Below are 21,243 nucleotides of genomic sequence, written 5' to 3' on the forward strand. Positions count from 1 at the left end.
TGATACAAAAATTGTACCTCGGGTTCGGTCTCGAGAGCGGGTCTTCAAATATTCACAGTTGGATAGGTCGGGCCGGATTCCTGAATTCTGCACATATGAAAAGAGGGTTAGGGGGGCGTGACCCCTCTGATTCTTAAGTCAGTCCGAGGAGCAAACTTAAATGTGCAATATAATAGCGCTAAGTGAATAAGGGAGTATGAATGAATCAAACCGTAGACCAATACTTGGTATTTATAAGGGGGGATGACCTTTCATACCAGGGTAAAACTCTTATCAAGATAGATCCTTACCTGAGATAGCGGATTTCAAATACTAGGACTCTATCTCAATGGCGGCATCATATTCCCTAAACAAATAAATGAATACATTCGTACTTATCATGTAAATAACCCCGCGCGATGCCCGATTTTAGCCACTTAAACAAAAACATCATGTTATGCAATGAAAGTCATGTATCTCTACAATCATATGATATTATCCACTTTAAGCTTAAGTTCTCATGGATTTGCTTGTGGTCTTTACCCAAAAGACCTCATACCAATGAATATCTCCTTTAATGTAATTAATTCGTTATCTTACTCTTGAATTTCTAACGTGCGACTTTGGTTGCATTCCAACAATCATCTCCTCAAAAACCGGACCATCATTCTTCTCATGGTTTGGGCCTCCCCTCAATCTCATATGTTCATCATCGAGGCCACATGAAAACTATTTGGTGCACTGCCTGCCTCAATCCCCTTTGTTTTCCACAGATGCCGTCAGTTATTGTGCAATAAAAGTCATATATCTCCACAAAGATATGATACTGTCTATTTTGAGCTTAAGCTCGCATGAATTTGCTTTTGGTCTTTAATCAAAATATCTCATACCAATAAAAATATTCTTTCATTTTATTAACACATCATTATGACAAATGGTTAAATATCATATTGCTTTATTTATTTTATTTTCCGGGGAATTTTATCGACCAATGTATGTGTCTGTGTGAGTCATCATGTATCGTCTTCAAAATGTCAACATATCCTCTCTTTTTTCCTATTGATCTTTTCTCAAAATACAAGTGTTTTAACCAAAAAAATCATATGTCAAAAAATTTGTGCAACAAAAGGATAATTTGGCTTTTACTCTGTGAGTTGGCTAGAGTACTTACTCATGTATTATGTATATATATAACACAAAGTTTTGTAGTAAATTTATATCTGTTACGTGAATCATGAGCGAGACCGTCCATTCAATCACCAGTAGCTTTCTCTTAACCAAAACCTCTCATTTTCCCCTTTTCTTCACTTTTTCCTTCAAAAGGTAATGGAATCACGCACTTCCAATGCTGGATCCCACCACTTACCTTTTTATTTTTATTTTTATCTTTGCATATATTAAATATATCATATTATCTTAATGATCTAAACTCTGATTAACATTGTATACAATTTGATTTGGGTAGAACATTGTGTTTTTTTTTTTTTTTTTTAGAGTTGGAGTTCCACTTTATTAATTAACCCCTTCAAGGCGTTATAAGGCCCGAATTCGAATTCGGAACTTGTTTGTTTCGAACTTGATGTTATATTTGAATTGATGTATTTCAAATATATAAATTTCAAATGTATTTTATAGTTTTAGAAAAACTACAAATTTCAAATTCACTCTTGTATATTTATATATCGTTTTATGTTAAATTGTTAATTATGATGTATTTCAAGTTCATCTTTTGAGATTTATTATATTTTTATAACTAATGTGTAAATAAGTAATATATTAATTTAAGATTTCATCGATTGTTTCGTCGTTAATAATAAAATTATAATAAAAATGCATAGATTTCAAATCCATATCCTCGTAAGTAACCTAAGTGATAGTAACCCGAATTTCAGATTTATTTTTCCCCCCTAATGACATCGTTAGATTTATCGTCTATGTCTTAATAAGCAAGCTCTTTATTCTTAGAGTCTCTTGTATTATTTACAAAAAGTAAGGGGTAAGATAAGTAAATTAAAGAAATGTAATATATTTTCTACGATTCTATGTAATGATTTAGTCAATTTTTTAAATTGCATATTGTTCTTTACTTTTCCACTTTCCTCTTAGATTCCTAGATTTTTTTTTATGTGTGTGTTTATATATAGTTAAAGGAAATTTCCCCCAAGATTGGCTAAAAAATTTTGTTAATCAATGACTAAAAATAATAGGACAAAAACTTGTGTGAGACGGTCTCACAAGTCGTATATCGTGAGACTTAACTCTTATTTTTTTTATGTGTGTATATATATAGTTAAAGGAAATTTCCCCCAAGATTGGCTAAAGGAATTTTGTTAATCAATGACTAAAAAATATAGGGTAAAAATTTGCGTGAGACGGTCTCACGGGTCATATTTTGTAAGACAGATCTCTTACTTGAGTCATCCATGAGAAAATATTATTTTTATGCTAAATGTATTACTTTTTATTGTGAATATCGGTAAGGTTGACCCGTCTCACAGATAAAATTTCGTGAGATCGTCTCACAAGAGACCTACTCAAAATATAATTATAATTGAGTACTAACTACTTCTGTACTTCATGGTAAAGCTTAGTTGTATTTATTATATATTCACTCCATCTCAATATATAGTAAATGTTTTTTTTGCGTCTGTCTCAAATATACAGTCAACTTTCCATATTTTATTTACTAGTATATCTCTATTTAATGTGTATACTTGTAATCAATTTTTTTCTCAATATCATTAAATAAGATTGTATTATGAATTTTTTATGTATAAATTTTTTTCCGAATAATAACTTTAATCTGTGTGACAAAATGAACTATATAATTGAGACGGTAAAATAACTTAATAATAACAAATCATTCCACCAACAGGAGACTCAGGCTTGTACATGACCCAAAATTCTTATTTATTTATGAGTAGGTCTTTTGTGAGACGGTTTCACTAATTTTTATCTGTGAGACGGATCAACCCTATCGATATTCACAATAAAAATTAATACTCTTACCATAAAAAGTAATATTTTTTCATTGATAACCCAAATAAGATATTCGTCTAACAAAATACAACTTGTGAGACCGTCTCACACAAATTTTTGCCTTTATTTATTTATTTAAAAATTTAAGTACATTTGAATTTTTAAGTAATGCTGTAAAGATGAGATTATTATTTATTCTTAGAACCCATTTATAGTTTAATAAAATAAGTTTGTTTTTTAAATATGCTTATCCATAGTGATTAACTTTACTGTCTACAATAATTAATTACCTTTTTTTAAAAAAAATTCAAAGTAAAGTGGAAAAAACAACTTTTGTTACCTTTAAGAAATTATTCGATAGAATAAGACAGCGCATCTCTTTTTGCAACATTCGACGGTACATTTTAAACAAAATTAAAGTACAAATTAAATTATTTTTAGGGTTGAACAACATCTTTCATGCCTTGGACGCCAATTAAAAAAAATTTTAATGTATAATGACAAAATCCACCCAAAAAAAGGATAGTACCGAAATAAGAGTTTATCGATTATTTCGAATCGGATCAAAGTTAAGCCGAGCGACAAGAGTTGCCATAAACTTCGTTTTGAAGTTGGATCCTAATGATACTTATTTTGTCCATCGCCGTCTGTTTTAACGTTGTATTTTTTGTAGAACGACTTGATTTGGATGAAAAAATTTGCTTTAAATAATAATTTCAAAATGACGTCGATATCGAGTGTTTATAAAAACGGCTATAATTACTATAGAATATTAATAAGTGAACTTGAAATATTTTGAAATCATAGATTCAAATAACATAATATTATCCAGACGCTTTTATGTCCAGAAAAATCCAGTTTATTTAAAAACAATCACATAATTAAATGAAAAGACAATCACATAATTAAATGAAAAAAATCATTTTATAAAAAAATAATGATTGCAGCTAGAGAAAGAAGAGAGTCAAATAACAAGAGGCTATGTTGCGTTAACCTGCGCCACGGTTGGTGGTATGTGGAATCATCTGCATGTGCGTAATGCGCCCACATCGGTGGTCACAAAGCGCAGCCAACTACAGTCTTAAGACATTTTCGCCAATGGGACCCGGGCTCTAATAATACCCTATTGGCCGGCTTCAGACATGGGGCCCAAACCCTGACTTATTACATAAAAATCAATTCTTTGAAATTGAACAAGCTAACTATAATCAAAATCAACATTTATGAGTTCGTCAATTGGCTCAATGATCTCATTTTCTGTTCTATTATAATAATAATTCAAATTCGAGACACACCGAAAAAGTGTCTTAATGTTAGATGGTCAGTCAGATGATGTGCCTTAACCACACCTAATATGTTGATTCTTCGATATTAGTCGGCTTGTACCTCCATTAAATTTCATATAATTTTCATCCTAATCATGGATCGATTACATAAGTTCGTGTATATAAGCAATGACAATTACCCAATGAAGACTCGCACCAAAACAGTGCTTTAATCCTAGATGTCCGATCAACTATTGCGTCTCATTGCATTTTGGGGAGAACCAACTAGCTCTAAGTTTGAGTGACATTTCACCTCTAATCACAACTCACTCACTGATTCTTCAACGTAAGCGATTTGAATCTCGATTTAGTTTCACTTAAGATTTATTCTGATCATAAATAGATTATTCAAGTTCAGATCCATAAACTGTAACAATTACACAATGAAGATTCGTTTTCTCTCTTTTTCTGTTATAAGAAATAAAAAAAAAAAAAAACTACATGTTATTGCCACCAAATACAAAATTGGAAAGTTGTTACCCTTGTTCGGGTGAATGTGTGGCAAAAATCTGTGAGAGACAGTCTCACTGGTCGTATTTTGTGAGACAGATATCTTACTTGGGTCATCCATGAAAAAATATTTTTTTTTATGCTAAGAGTATTACTTTTTATTGTGAATATCGATAGGATTGACCCGTCTCAGATAAAGATTTGTGAGACCGTCTCACAAGAGACCTATTTGTGAATGTGCACGTACAAATTACACAATAAAAATTGGAAATTATTTTTTGTACACTGAATTCTAACATATCTAATCTTCGATTTTTGGTCTCGACGTTTCGATATTCTTAGAATCTCTCTTATAATGCAAATAACAGTCATTTTTAAATCAAACACGACATCAAAAGGAATGAATATAATAACACAACACAAATCCAAGAAAATACAAAAATGAGAAACTATCAATTCGAAGTAATTGAATTAGAAAGTACACAATAATTTTTTTTAGTGTATTAACATATGACGTGGACATAGAAAAATACAATTGGACGAGTCCTAAAAAATTGACACGTCATCATGTGTTCCCCACCCGGTACGGACTATTCCACCACTCCTCTTCCGCACGCATATAAAACTACAGAAACCCTTCACACCTCTAACGATTTTTTTCGCTCTCTAAATTTCAAGAATCTCATTTTGCTCTTCTTTTTTTTTTTAATTTTATTTTTGTCAACAATTTCCTGTGATCCCACAAAATTTTACCGAGATTTAGGCACATCTATGTAACCAACTATTTCACTCTGAAGATCCAAAATCACAGTATTCACTGAAACTTCTAGATTGATTCACGCACCTCAGACAATCTACGCTACGTCCAGATGCCGCCGGTGGCAGCCGTTTTAGCTCAGGGTGATAGGATTCAGTTGAATCCGATGATGGCTCCAGCCGTTGTGCAGCAGCTGCCGCCGCCGGGGGTGATGATGACGACCGTGTCGGAGACGTTTGCCAAGGATGCTATCATCTCGTGGTTCCGTGGGGAGTTTGCGGCGGCGAATGCTATCATCGATACGCTCTGCAGCCACCTGACGCAGCTGGAGAGTGGCGGGGCAGCCGAGTACAAGTCGGTTTTCGCGGCTATACACATGCGGAGGATGAACTGGATCCCGATCCTCCACAGGCAGAAGTATTTCTCCATCGCGGATATCCCGATGGAGCTCAATAAAGTGGCCGCGAAGAAGGTAGAAGAGAGGAACGTCGCATGTACAGAATCGTGTGATGAGAAAGTGAAGAACCAGGAAATCCCGGCCGAGGAATCGGCGGGCATCATTGAGAATGATGGCGGTGAAGCGGCGCGTGAGGAATCCGAGAGGGATGAATCGCCTGAAAGTGAGATCACTGATACAGGTAAGTCCGCTAAGCCTCGATCTGTCCGTTGCATCATCACAATTCAAACCTATTTGGATCATCATTTTTTTCCCAAATATCTATGTTTTATTATTTATCGTTGGATTCTGGGGAAAAAATGATTGATTATATAAATCGTGTTACTGTTCAGCAAGCAACAGACTTTTTCCTGAGTAATCCAGAATATTTAATTTGAAAAACAAATATTTGGTCATGTGATAATAAATTGAACGTATATCATTTCACTATTTATATAAAAATAAAAAATTATATGTTTTTTTTTAATAATTTCCGAGTATTTTATGGGCGATTTGAGAAAATCGAGATGCGCAAAGAAAAAGTAATCGAAAAGTTTGTTGGGCAACGAGTCCAAAGTTAGTTTCGGGAACAGCAAAAAATCTGAATCCTTAATAATTGTGAGCAGAATAGAGCCACAAGAATTTGTAAGAAAGAAAATTTCTCAAATAACATTTAAATTTTGTTATTTAGGACGCCATTAATGGAGCAAGGTCATTGATCTGTGGCCCGGGCACCGGTACAATGCCTCTTCAAAGAATTTGAATTAAAAATTCTTTTGGTGGGGACGGCCGTTAGTGTGGACCGTCGGATCTTTTATTGGACGTGGTGGCTGCCTCCAGTTGGCTTTTCTTTGGCTGCTGTTGGCCCACTGGTCCATTTTGTCTCTCTCTTCAATGGGATATTCGGATTCCCGATATGGGTTCTTCTCCTTGTTTCCACAAGCAATTCGGAGTTCCCAACTCGTTTGACTTGACCGAGTTGCCTCGCCGAACCGGGTTTCTGGTGACTCAATTCTTGGGAGAATTTGGCCAAAATCTATACATGGATTTCAATTTTGAAAATGACCCTTTTTTGATAATCAAGGGTTGCAAGGGAAAATACATGCATATATAGTTTAATGGTTTTTAGATATGTTCCTTTTTGGAACAAAAAAGGTTGAGTTGCAATATATGAAAAAACATATTGAAGTGAATCAAAAAGTAGAACTCCCGTATAAAAAATTACAGGCCCTTTTGATCGAGATTCTTGATCCGATATAGGCTCTGTGCACCATTTAGATACTATTCCACTATATGTTCTTCCTATATATACGGTGTACGAACGATGCCTTTTCATTTTTGTCATGGTCTGTAGTGGGCTTGGTACAGCAAATTAATATCACGGTATCTCTCACTTTTCTTTTTCCCCACATCTATGTGCCCAGTGCAACGAATTGAGACATAAATCTTGGAAAAACAAATGATCAACCTTGGGGGTAGCTATTTTTATTATCAAAAGCTGAGAACGTTCGGTATGATAGTGGAAGTGAAACGATTCTAGAGTACAATATGACTTTTTAGGAGATTTAACCCGATATAGAGAAAAGTTATTGAATTTAAACATTTAAAGTATAGAGAAAAGAAACACAGGGAGAAGAAAACAAGAAAACAGACACAGAGGCTTTAGCCATACGTTGTTAATCCCGAGAGAAAGAACAGGTCCTTTAGATGATAGCTGGCTTGCCTTTTTTTAGTGACTCTTCATTGAATATATTCTTTCATTGCATTGATTATTGCGCAAGAAGGTTGTAATAATTTATTTAATGCATTTATCTTTCTTAGATCTGTTCTGGGATGATTCCAAAATTCGTTATTTATTATGATGCACCACAGGATCTCAAGAAGTGCAGCCATCTCTTGAACATGTTGATATATGTTCCAACCATGAAGACTGTGATGCACGTTGTGCTCAGATCAAGATGACGAAAGGTTTCATCGCAAAGGAGCCAGTTAAAGGGCATATGGTGAGTCCGTTTCTTTGTTAATCTCTTAGTTTTCTTGTGCATAAGATTTGATTTCGTGATGAATGTCTATATTACGTGTTATTGACTATAAATTCTAATGCAGGTGAATGTTGTTCGAGGTCTTAAATTGTATGAAGACGTATTCACTGATGTGGAGCTCTCTAAATTGAATAACTTAGTGAATGAACTTCGAATCGCTGGTCAGAACGGTGAACTGTCAGGTGGATCCTGTGATGCATGATGCTTATGTAGTTAGACTAGTTGTTTCGATTTGGACCGGAAGTTTTGAGGTTGTGACCAGGTTTGGGGATTCATTTTGCTCGAGACTAAATATACGATTTGCTGCTAAAACTGTTTTGCCAATGACAAAATATGGCATACTGATTAAACATATTCAACCAAGAATTCCAACATGTTCTCAAATTTACAAACTGATTTTCTGGTGCTTATTTTTTTCCATTCGATATGGTGCTATGAGTCTTTTGCAAAAGTTGATCCTCTGGACTCCATTCTACCGCAGCAAAGCTCTGATCTATTGCTGAATATGCTTTCAGATGAGACCTTTGTTCTATACAATCAGCATGTGAAAGGAAACAAGAGGGAGTTGATTCAGCTAGGCGTACCCATTTTCGGGAAGATACACAATGATTCAATGACCCAAAAGAGTATGTAGTTAGAGCGTAGTTTGTTTTGCCACTATTGATTCGCTTTCTTGATATCTTTTTCCTTTGCAACAGTGATTACCTGCTAGTAATTTTAATGTTTCTTTCTTTTAATTGTGTTAACAGACTATGTCGACCCAATCCCAACTCTTCTCCAAGGTGTCATTGAGCACTTGATTCAATGGCATCTAATTCCAGAACACAGGAAACCAAACAGCTGCATTATTAACTTCTTTGATGAAGTATATGTATTTCAAATTTGTATAATTTATGTCTATTTGTCTAGTTCCATGCCTTGTGTATAGTATTAACAATTTTTTTTTTTTTGGTATCAGGGCGAATATTCTCAGCCTTTTCTTAAACCACCTCATTTGGACCAACCACTTTCTACACTCCTCCTCTCCGAATCAACCATGGCATTCGGCCGCACAGTAGTTAACGATGGTGAAGGAAATTATAGAGGGCCACTCATGCTTTCTCTGAAGGAAGGGTGTGTGTTGAACTTAATCGTTGCCCCCCCTCCTGATTTTATGGATGGTAAGGTGTTTAATTCCAAGCATGTTGTGCAGGTCTCTTTTAGTTATGAGAGGGAACAGCTCAGACACAGCAAGGCATGTTATGTGCGCCTCGCTTAACAAGAGGGTGACCATCACTTTCTTCAGAGTTCGAGCAGAGACCCAAAACAACACACCTGCAGAAAGCCCTTTAAACAAAGCCATGACTTTGTGGCAACCTGGTGCCCCAAATCCAAATGCTACACTCACTGGCTACGAACCAATGACTATGATCCCAAAATGGAGTCTCATGCGCTCCCCTTTGGTCATGTTAGCCCCTGTGCGTCCTATGGTTGTGAGCCCTAAAAGAGTTCCAGGTGGTGGCACTGGAGTGTTCTTGCCCTGGACTGTTGGTTCGCGAAAGCCCGCAAAGCATCTTCCTCCACGTGCTCAAAGAGGAAGGTTTCTTTCTTTACGTTCCTCGGTTGAAACACGTAAAGAAGAGACAAATTCTGATTCAGGGCTCAACAATTCATAATATTTATACGTGTGATTTCCAAGTAATTTTGGTGATGCTCTCATGTCAAAAGAAGTTCTCAACGCTGATTAAAGTTGTGCATTTTCTCCTTTTTCTAATCTGCCAGGTTTTTAGAGGTTAAATTGAGTGTCAGTTAGTCCTGTGAAAGGCTTTGTATCCACTCTCGTTTTCGGATCTGAGTTACTTTTAGAGCATGGTTCTCTTTTCTGTTCGGGAAGAAGAATTTTTCCAACTGATGTGTCTCATTAACCCCATTTTTTCAAATTGTGTGATTCTTGGTGAAACCACCGACAAAAAACACAATTTAAACACAAAAACTGCCGCATTGGACTTTTTGCTATTTTCACAATTTGAGAGCTTTGAATGCTGAAACTTCGCGAACGATTAACAGTTACAACAAAGGCTTTAGGATACAAGTATGATCAATATAATAGAACCACGACTCCACGAGACACATAAAAATACGAGAGAGGGAGGAAAAGAATCCTCCGTTAAGTAGCAGAGACTAATTAGCATCAAGACAGAAAAAAAGGGGAAATTGCATCAGTTTGATTCCGATTGTTGAGTTCGAGCTACCCTCATGGCATTCTCGTGGTTCATTTTTTTTTTGTCATTTGGGGTCGACGTAAACAGGTATGAACCTCACTTGACCAAAAAAAATTAGGCCATGGGATCTACCTTGACTTACATGGTTTTTTTTACGTCTCTTCACTTTCCAAACCTCGCAGCTATTTCTTGAATTAACAAAGTACAAGGCTTTGCAATCAAGCTTTCGCTGGCTCATCATCATCCTCAATATCCCAACTCAAGTCATCATCATCTACTGCAGCACTTACAAACTTCCTTAGTTCAGCCCTATTCGTGTTGTTGCCATCAACAACTGAAATTTTCTTCTCTTCACCACTTCCAACATCCTCAATCTCATCCCACTCCGAGTCCTCCTCATTCACCTTTGCCGAAGCATTACTTTTCTTCAAAGATTCACCTTTCTCCTCAAGATCAATCTTTTCATCCAATGGCAACACTATATCATCACAGTTCTTCAGACCACTTTCCTCCAACGTCATCTTCTGGTCAGTCTTTACTTCAACATCTTCGGACCTCGTTTTTTCGACAGAAGATAACTTGTCATTGCTCTTACTACTAGACTCCATGATGTTTTTCTTATCAACAGCATCATGTTATTTACTGCTAGAACCCTCTTGTTTTGCAAGATGGTTCAAAGTTCTATCACCGGATCCCAAAGTCAGTTATCCATCCACTTCTACTCCGGTCTTTTGTTGAATCCCTCTATCACCATTATCATCACCTACATCCCAGGACAATTCTTCCTCATCGCTATTTTCCCTTTTCGGCTCTTCATAAGATTAGCTCTCATTCTATCTTGCTGCTCGAGCTTATGCACTCCGTAAAAGTATCTATACCAAAATGTTTCGGGATCAACCACCCCAGGAGGCGGATAGATATGCTTTATTTAAAAATTTTTGTCCCTATTCACTTGTCTCTCCAGCTCCATTCCTCTCCCATAAAACCATCACAATTTTAGTTACTTGAAATGGCCGTTACTTCACCATCCATCGTTGGTTTTCAAAATCGATTGTAGATTCGGAAAGCCCACGACATAAGATTTATTTTAATACCAAATTTTCGAAGTTTCTTTGTCGTCTTGAAATCGGTCGTCGCCCATCGTTCGCCGTTTTTATCGGAAATCGTGAGGAAATCTTAGTGTTAAACATACTACAACTCGTTCTTGTTGTTGTAAGTTAGGTTTCGAATTTTAAAGGCGATTTTAGATTTTAGTGCTTCAAAATTTGGGTATTTTGGTTCTTTTGAATTCAGATAATTGATATATGTTAAATTGTTGATTCTAGGTACTATATTTGAGCCGTTTGGAGGTATTGATAATTTTTTGAAATTTATTTGGGCATTATTTCAAATTTCCAGATTTTATATTGGGGATTTTCGATTTTCAGTGTTGATTATTTATTATTTGGATGTTTAGATGCTATAGAAAATATAAATGCGAATTTGTGGAATTTTTGAAAAATTATGTAAATGGGATTTTCGAACTTATAAGGCTGTAAAAATTTTATATTTAAAAGTATTTTGTCTTAGGATAGTCAAATATTAACTTCGAGAATTGTTTTGGAATAATTATAATTGTTCGAGGTTTATTGGATTAAAATAACAATTATTTAGTGTCGGTAATGTTGATTTGATTCAGTTAGCTATAATAAATTAAACTAAAGTGATATTTCATAGTGTAGACGACAGTAAGGAGAAAAGAAACTCAAGAATGAAGAAAAGGAAAGCCATCGACTCATTTTTTAAACAAAAAGAGCAAACATCGGCAAGTCAAGAGCATTCTTCATCCAATATTGATGTCTCAAATCATAGTGATCAACAGCTTAACAAGTCTCCCAGAATCGATGTTGATGTGGGTTCTCTTGAACTTGATCTGGCACTCCAATATAGAAATATCATGTTAATCAAATGGTGAAATTAGACGAGCTTATATCAAGATGGAGCCATATCAACCAATTAAGAATGAGTATCCACCGACCAAATTTGGAAGTCAAAATCGATGATTCCAAAGTCACTGGTTTAAAAAATTTACTTGGTTAGAGTACTCTCATTCGAAATATGCTGCATTTTGTTTTCCGTGCTTCTTGTTTGAACATAAGCATCCTCATAATCCTGCATTTACAATGGATGAATTCAAATATTGCAAGCGAGTTAATGATGGTGATAGATGCACATTTTTGATGCATATAGGATGCAATACTTCGCCACATAACAATACCGAGGAATATCTTGGTAATTTGATGAATATATCTCGTCATACTGACAAAATGATAAATGCACAATCTTCAGAAAAAAAACAGAAGAACATATTGCAGCTTACAACAACTATTGAAAGAATTCGATGGCTCACTTTGCAAGAATGTGCATTTAGAGGGCACGATGAATCTCCATATTCTAATAATCGTGGAAATTTTATCGAGATGATAAATTTTATAGGAAAAATGAATAAGAGTATTGGGGACATTGTCTTAGAGAAAGCTCCAAACAATGCGAAGTATACTTCAACTGATATTTAGAAAGATGTCTTGAATATCATTTCCAACCAAGTGAGAGCCAAGATTCGTAAAGAAATTGGGGATGCAAAATTCTGCATTTTAGTTGATGAAGCGAGAGATGCATCTAACAAGGAGCATATAGCTATTGTATTAAGATTTGTGGATACTGAAGGCTTTTTACGATAGCGCAGTTCTTTGTCATTGTACACGTGACAGATATAACTGCTGCAACACTTAAGAAAAAAATATCTGATGCATTTGGTCGTCATGACTTGCATATCCACAACATGCGTGGACAGAGATATGATGGTGCTAGCAATATGCGCGGTTCTTGGAATGGATCGCAGGCTCTTTTCTTGAAATATTGCTCGTGTGCATATTATGTACATTGTTTTGCTCATCGGTTTCAACTAACATTAACTGCAGCTGCTGAAACAGAGGTATCCATTTGGTTATTTTTTTCAAAATTGAATTCTATTTGTAATCTCATCAATGCATCTCCTAAACGGTGCGGTGAGTTACATTCTGCTCAAAGAATTGAAGTTGCGTATATGGTAGCTACTGGTGAACGTGATACAGGTAGATGATGTAATCAAATTGGAAATTTATTACGACTTGGAAATACTCGTTGGAGTTCTAATTTCGACTCGATTTGTAGCATGATTGCTATGTATAACTCTGTGATTACCGTGTTAGAAAATATGGTGAATGATGGAGCTTTTAATTCCGTTCGTGGTGAAGCTTGTGGTGCATTGATTGCGATGAAGTATTTTTATTTCATATTCATATTATACTTGATGCATAAGATAATGGGGATAACAAATCTGCTTTGTCGAGCATTGCAAGAGAAATCTCTATGTATTTTAAGTGCAATGGATTATGTTTCAATGATTAAAACTTTGCATCGTAATTTGAGAGAAGAAGGATATGATCTCCTATTTAGTCATGTGAAAGAAGTTTGTGTCAAGTATGACATTGAGATACCTCACATGGAAGCTATAAATCTGGTACATACCGTTCTTGTCAACAAAATGATTCAATCACAGTTGAGCACCACTATCGATTTGATGTATTTACAGTTGCAATATATTTTCTAGCTGAAGAGCTTAATAATATATTCAAGGATGATGCAGTTGAACTTCTTAACTTAATCGTGCTTTAGAACCTAAAGAAAACTTTAAGCTTCTTAATGTTGATCATATCTATCGACTTGCTGAGAAATTCTATTATTTTGATTTCGATTCAAAAGATTTGCATCACTTGAGAATGCAATTAGATCACTATAAACTTGATGCTGCTGGCCATGAAAGATTTCAGAATTTATCAATTATTTTTGAATTATGTCGAAGATTAATTGAGACAAATAAGTCAAGAATATACAATTTGATTGACAGGTGATTTATTCATTTTTATCTACGTTGTTTACTTATTTATCGATTTAATATATTTATTTAATTGACAGGTTGATTTGTCTTGTTTCAACTCTCCCCGTTTCTACAACGGAACGAGCATTTTCAGTAATGAAACTTGTTAAAACAGCTCTTCGTAACAAGATGGAAGCAGAGTTTTTAGGAGATTCTATGGTAATCTACATCAAATGAGATTTGGTTGAAAAAAGATAACGATTTAATAATTAATGAGTTTTATTCTAAGAAGAATCGAAGAGCACAACTTCGGTAATGTTAAAGGTCCATGTTTTTGAAGGTATTAAATATTAAATACTCTCGTTCTATGTTTTCACGAAGTCAATGTTTACATTTTTTTTTTAAATTTTTATTTAATTATTTATTTTGTTAAATATAATATGGGACGAAACTAACCCATATAATTTTGAATCCTGACTCCAAACTCTGTCAGGAACCACCACCCTTTTGTATACACCCTCCAAAGCTCCATTACCCCCTATTAATTTATCGAGTTCGCCCTTCTTATTCCCCAAGTCAAACCTTAACTTCCACTCATTGTACTCGTCCGCACCATATGGTTCTTGGCAAAAGGTATTCGAACCATTCTAGATCAGACTCAGCTGTGATTCAAACCAGTTGTAACGACCCCCCGAATCCAAGCTCTGCTTTGTATCTAGCGCTTCAGATTCCCCATCCGGTGCAAAATCCATACTTTCTTTCGGAACAATCTCGCCCGTTCATTTTATTACTTCATCAAGAGCGTGGCTAACAGACTCCAGCGAGCCATGGGCGGCAGAGGCGCCAGCTTCAAGAGAAGCTGGTAGTTCCTTCACAGCTCGACTTGCATGTCACGGAGATTATCGGTTTCATTTCTGAGACCAGAACCAAATTCCTTGAGATCTCTGCTATAAGTAGCAATGATTCAGATCGAGCCGTGAAGTTCTTGATCAAGCCCCCGAAACTCCAGCCACCAGAAGTATCATCAGTTGCTGGATTCGGGTTCGGATTATCTTGATCAGGTTTGAGAGACACCGGATCGTCTGATAATACGGATTTGAAGAAATTCATGGATTACAAGTTTTACAGTCCCGCACCACTTCGATGGCAACACAGACAATGGGAGAGGAGGATTGGTCTTGGGTTGTCGACTTATTTCAAGTCTTTCCTTACTTCAAATGATGTAATAAATTTTGTTTTCTACGTTGATTTTCACACAAATTTGATGAGATATTTCGAAAAGTGATTTCTAACTCGATCTATGAAAAATTATATATTTTTTTAAATATGAATCAGTGTTTCACATATATAAATTAATGGAATTGTCTCACACAAAAGTTTATTTATTTCTAAATATTCAATGAATTTAACAATGGAAAAAATAAATAAATAATTTGATATCATATTTGATCAGACAACTTCAAATTTTATATAAAATAACGTTTAAATTTGAGTTAAATATATGCGGCACATATAATAATACTCTATATTTTAATACACCGTATTAAATCGACATCACGTCTTAATTTTAAGTTCAAATGTTGTCTCCTTTTCTCCCTCAAGGGCAACCGACCAAAATGATGTGAATTAAAGATATTGTTTTTTGATAAAATAATATATTTAAGGCAAAAACTTGTGTGAGACGGTCCCACGGGTCGTATTTTGTAAGACATATCTTTTATTTGGGTAATCCATGAAAAAGTATTACTTTTATGCTAAGAGTGTTACTTTTATTGTGAATATTAGGGTTGACCTGTCTCACAGATAAAGATTCGTGAGACCGTCTCACAAAAGACTTACTCTATATTTAATTAGTTTTGAAAAAAAAATTAATTTTATTCTTATAAGTCAAATCTCAAGAAATTTTTCGTTTTGTTAAGATTTCATTCAGTTATATCAAATTTCGCCCAATCCCACCAAATATTAATATCGTTTTAAAATTATGTGATACGAATCGGGCAATCTTTACTCTTCAGACAAATGCTTAAGCGAGCGATAAAGATCATAGACCCCACAAATTATCAACATTGCATGTTTTCTTGAATTAAGCGATTTGGATCATTTACTGTATTGAAAACATGCACTTTTTATACGAGATGATTACATGATCATCTTGTTTAATCTGACAAAATTTTAAATTTATCTCATATGGTGTGATGTCCACAACGTGATCACATGATCATCTCGAGTAAAAAATGCACAACACCTAATTATGTGTTGAAGGATCCAAATCCTCCCCTTTACACTCCAATGAGGCAAACTAATCTGACCGGTATGCGATCTCTTGCATTTCCCTTCAATATTATCACCGCCTTTAGCCGATTCCATCGATGATCAACCGGCTCGATATTTCCCGCCAAAACCAGCAAGAAAGGAGGCAAAGAACCTAAGCGATGAATCCTCTTCTATTTCGGCACACCCTCAAATTTTTGTGTATAGTTTCCCAGCACTCTCCATTTCTCTACATCAACAATCATCAGTCATCACCCCCCGTGTTGAAATAGCATGGATTTCGGCCCTCAAACGTGCTTGATAACTCATGGTTTGACAAGAAGACCTCAGTGAAGTAATTCGCCAAGTTGGCAGGGAAGTATTCATGTGCAGCCAGGACTTAACCCTTCAAATCCACGCCCCAAAGCTTGGAAACTTCATCTACCATCACAAGATCGAAATCGAGATAGATTTACCTTCTTAACTTCCCGTAGCAATATATCCGCTAGATAGGTTCTTGCATAGTTTAGAGGCTGGTCTAAAGCATGCCGAATAGACTTCGAAATTAACCCACGTACTCTTATTTCAAACTGGTAAAACTTTGAAGTTGAGATAAGGGAAGGTGGAGCTGATGCTGGATAAAACCCAGAGTTCGTTCCTCACCCAAAACAAATGGAAAACAACATTTTCCAGGCATATCTAATGTTATAGAATAGAAAGAACAACCTCCATTATGCCTCAGAGATAGTTTGAATCGAGGGTCTTGGCTATATTAACATTGATGGTGTAGTTATAATGACCACCTCAGAAATGGTGGAGGAAGAATAGGTTCCTCCATTGTGAAAGGCAGGGGCTTCCCTGATTGCCGTGTTGGGAAATTATATCGAAGCGATGCCGACCACGATGATAATATAGTACCCAAAAATTGCGGAATAAAATAACCAACAAGAACACAAAGATTTACGCGGTTCACCCAATATAGGCTACGTCCATGGAGCACTGCAACTTTTATAACTGGAAGAAATATTACAACAAGTGTATACACCAATACACTCAATATTTCTCACTCCCAAACCCCGAGTATACCGAGAAAATAATTTCTCTAACTCACACAAGAGAATTCATGCACTCATGAAAAAAATACTCTCTTTTTTCTATGCACTCTCTTTTTATCTAAGCTGAAAAGCTTTTGATTTTAAGGTACAATAACTGAAGGAATTGAGCTCTATTTATAACTAATTCATTCATTCAGTTTTATAAGTTTTCCGATGTGGGATATGATTTTTTGAATTTTTTATTCAGCGTGGACCCCACTTTTACCTAACATTTCTCCCACTTGAAGACTTGATTTCAATCATGTCTTCACACCATCATTGCAGCAGCTCATATATCTCCATTTATACTTGCAGTCCAACTGAAGTTGAACATAACTTCAGTTTGTCAATGGTTACCGTTTTCGTGAGCTTATCAGCTGGATTCTTACTTCCAGGAATCTTCTCCAGCATCAAAACTCCATCTTCCAGCACTGATCTGATGAAATGGTACCTAACCTGTATATGCTTTGTCCTAGCATAATAAACATGATTTTTTGCTAAATGAATAGCACTCTGACTGTCACAGTGTAATTTGCTACTCTCAAGCTTCTGACCCAATTCCTCCAGAAAGGATCTCAACCATATCATCTCCTTACTAGCTTCTGTAACTGCAACATACTCAGCCTCAGTAGTCGAAAGTGCAACAATCTTTTGCAGCTTAGACACCCAGCTTACAACTGTACCACCTAATGTGAACACATATCCAGTAGTACTTTTTCTGCTATCCAGGTCACCACCCATATCGGCATCGACAAAACCCTGTAAGCCCAATTTTGACCTCCTGAAGCATAAATGACAACTAGCAGTACCTTTCAAATACCTGAGAATCCACTTAACTGCTTCCTAGTGTTGCTTTCCTGGATTACTCATAAACCTGCTCACAACTCCCACTGCATGTGCTATGTCTGGTCTTGTACACATCATTGCATACATGAGGCTTCCGACAACAGAAGCATAAGGAACCTTGTTCATGTAAACCTGCTCCTGTTCCGTCGAAGGTGATTGTGCTTTGGTTAGTTTAAAATGACTAGCCAAAGGAGTACTCACATGTTTAGCTTCGTCCATGTTAAATCTGCTAACCACCCTTTTCACGTACTCTTCTTGAGACAACTTCAAGATTCCATTCACCCGGTCTCTTAAGATCCTCATTCCAAGGATTTGCTTTGCAGCACCCAAATCCTTCATGGAAAATTCCTTGGATAAATCTTTCTTGAGTTTATCAATTTCTTCCAGACAAGCTCCAGCTATCAGCATATCATTTATATATAGCAGTAGTATGATATAAGAAACGTCAAACTTTTTCACATAACAGCAGTGATCAGCTTGACACCTTAGGAAACCATTATTACTCATGAATCCATCAAACTTCTTGTACCACTGTCTTGGAGCTTGTTTGAGACCATACAAGCTCTTCTGAAGTTTGCACACTATTTTCTCTTTTCCCCGTACTTCAAAGCTCTGTGGCTACTTCATATAAATTTCTTCATCTAGATCACCATGAAGAAACGCAGTCTTTACATCCAACTGCTCCAAATGTAAGTCTTCCTTCTCCACTAGTCCAAGTACAGTCCTGATAGTGGTTAATTTAACCACCGGAGAGAAAATCTCGGTGTAATCAATTCCTTCCCGTTGTTGGAAGCCTTTTACAACAAGTCTTGCCTTGTACCCCTTGCTACCATCATGCTCTTCTTTTAACCGGTACACCCAATTGTTATGTAACGCCTTTTTGCCTTGCAGAAGTTCTGTCAACTCCCACGTCTGATTGGATAACAGTGAATCCATCTCATCTTCCATGGCCAACTCTCACTTGGTTGAATCATCATTTTGCATTGCCTCTTCATATGTCTCTGGTTCACCTTTGTCTATCAGCAAAATATAGTAAAGTGCAGGGGAGTATCTTTCAGGTGGTCTAATGGTTCTCAAAGATCTCCTGATTTCAATCATCGGAGTTTGTGGGTCATCATCTTGTGCAGTTTCTTCTTCATTTTCCTGGTTACTGGTTTTCGATTCATTCACAGGAAAATATGTCAATGGCACTTCATCAGTCTTCTTGACTTCAGGACATTCATCTCCAGCACCAATGTCTGACTTGTCCTTGTACAGAAGTTGCTCATTAAATATTACATCCCTGCTCCGAATGATCTTCCGATTTTGGTCATCCCAGAAACAATAACCAAACTCATTATCTCCATAACCAATAAAGAAGCACTTCTTTGATTTCGGATCAAGTTTTGTTCTGCTTGCTGAATCAATATGAACATGGGATAGACATCCAAACACTTTCAAGAAAGAAAGGTTTACTTCTTTGCCGCTCCATACCTCTTCGGGTATTCTGCAGTCAAGCGGTATTGAAGGTCCTCTGTTGATCAGATATGCTGCAGTGTTAACAGCATCAGCCCAGAATGATTTTGGCAATCCAGAATGCAATCTCATGCTCCTTGCGCGTTCATTCAAAGTCATGTTCATCCTTTCAGCTACACCATTCTGTTGAGGTGATCAGGAATGGTTTTCTCCATCATAATCTCATTCTGTGCACAATATTTCTTGAACTCATCATCTTCATATTCTCCACCATTGTCAGACCGTATGCACTTCACCTTCAAGTTGGTCTCATTTTTCACCATGGTTTTCCACCTTTTAAAGGTCTCGTAAACATCAGATTTATTTTTCAGAAAATAAACCCAAACTTTTCTACTCAAATCGTCAATGAATGTGACATAGTATCTCGAGCCTCCAAGGGATGTCACAGGAGATGGTCCACATACATCAGTATGAACCAGCTCCAACTTTGCTGCTTTCGGTTCTCTACCGCCTTTTGAAAAGCTCACCTTCTTCTGCTTTCCAAAGACACAGCTTTCACATAGTTGGTGTTCAACAATTTTTAATTCTGGTAGCTTTCCTTTTGACACCAACATCTTCATTCTCTTCTCACTCATATGTCCAAGTCTATAATGCCATAGACTTGAATTGGCTCCAGCATCCATAGCTGCTAATGTGTCTCTGCAACTGGAACTCATAGACAATGTTCCAGTTTTCTTTCCTCGAGCAACAATCATGGCTCCTTTGTTCACTTTCCAGGAACCATCACCGAAGGTCACATTGTGGCCTTCATCATCAAGCTGTCTCACCGAGATCAGATTGCGTGTCAATTTTGGTACATGCCTGACTTTGTTGATTTTTCAGACATATCCATTTGACATCTTTATCCGTACATCACCCATACCAACAATTTCCAAGGGTTTTCCATTAGCCAGGAAAACTTTTCCGTAATCGCCAGGATGTAATTATCAAATACATCGCGATCACCAGTGGTATAATACGAAGCTCCCGAGTCCATAACCCAAGAATCAACAGGGCTTTCCATGGATAATAGCAGAGCATCATGTACTTCCTCAGTGACAGCATTGGCATTATTCTTCGTTGATCTGCAGTTCTTTTTCAAGTTTCACCACAGCTCCAGCACTTCAAATTCTTTTCAAAGTTGCTTTTGTTTTTTCCATTTCTCGACTTGGACCTACCGCGCCATCGGTTAAAATTCTTTTCGCCACTCCTTCCCCTTCCTCTGTTCTCGAGATTTAGAGCAGATCTCGATGATGTTACTTCACCCGAATCTATCATGCGAACTTCTTCAGCAAGAATTTGATCTCTGACATCATTGAATTGTAGCTTTCTTTTTCCAACAAAGTTGCTAACCGCTGCCCGCATTAGTTCCCAAACATTTGGTAAAGACGCCAAAAGAATAAGTGCATGAATCTCATCATCAAAATTAATTTTAACCGATGTTAGCTGAAAACAATCGTGTTGAACTCATTGATGTATTTAGCCACCGAAG

At 36.3% G+C, this 21,243-nt stretch overlaps 1 protein-coding gene and 2 pseudogenes across 1 annotated transcript; 1 reads left to right on the forward strand and 2 right to left on the reverse strand.

Annotated features, from left to right (window-relative positions):
- The first annotated feature begins 5,374 nt into the window (after positions 1 to 5,374).
- On the forward strand, positions 5,375 to 9,835 carry LOC142539360 (RNA demethylase ALKBH10B-like). The gene is made up of 7 exons (XM_075644770.1): positions 5,375 to 6,128; positions 7,799 to 7,929; positions 8,033 to 8,150; positions 8,484 to 8,594; positions 8,718 to 8,833; positions 8,927 to 9,081; positions 9,161 to 9,835. Exons 1-7 carry the CDS (start codon positions 5,603 to 5,605, stop codon positions 9,621 to 9,623), a joined length of 1,620 nt encoding a protein of 539 aa, XP_075500885.1. The 5' UTR covers positions 5,375 to 5,602; the 3' UTR covers positions 9,624 to 9,835.
- Positions 9,639 to 15,284, reverse strand: LOC142538297 (uncharacterized; annotated as a pseudogene).
- A 961-nt stretch (positions 15,285 to 16,245) lies between these two features.
- Positions 16,246 to 17,565, reverse strand: LOC142538298 (putative galacturonosyltransferase-like 4; annotated as a pseudogene).
- Between the last annotated feature and the right edge of the window lie 3,678 nt (positions 17,566 to 21,243).

Source organism: Primulina tabacum, chromosome 3, assembly GCF_025594145.1.
Source record: "Primulina tabacum isolate GXHZ01 chromosome 3, ASM2559414v2, whole genome shotgun sequence".
Taxonomy (NCBI): Eukaryota; Viridiplantae; Streptophyta; class Magnoliopsida; order Lamiales; family Gesneriaceae; genus Primulina; species Primulina tabacum.

Excerpts from the sequence above, each read along its gene's own strand:
- LOC142539360 (XM_075644770.1), top strand. The coding sequence starts at position 5,603 with ATGCCGCCGGTGGCAGCCGTTTTAGCTCAGGGTGATAGGATTCAGTTG. Across the intron at positions 6,129-7,798 it reads AAGTGAGATCACTGATACAG|GATCTCAAGAAGTGCAGCCA; the intron begins GTAAGTCCGCTA and ends GATGCACCACAG. Across the intron at positions 7,930-8,032 it reads AGCCAGTTAAAGGGCATATG|GTGAATGTTGTTCGAGGTCT; the intron begins GTGAGTCCGTTT and ends ATTCTAATGCAG.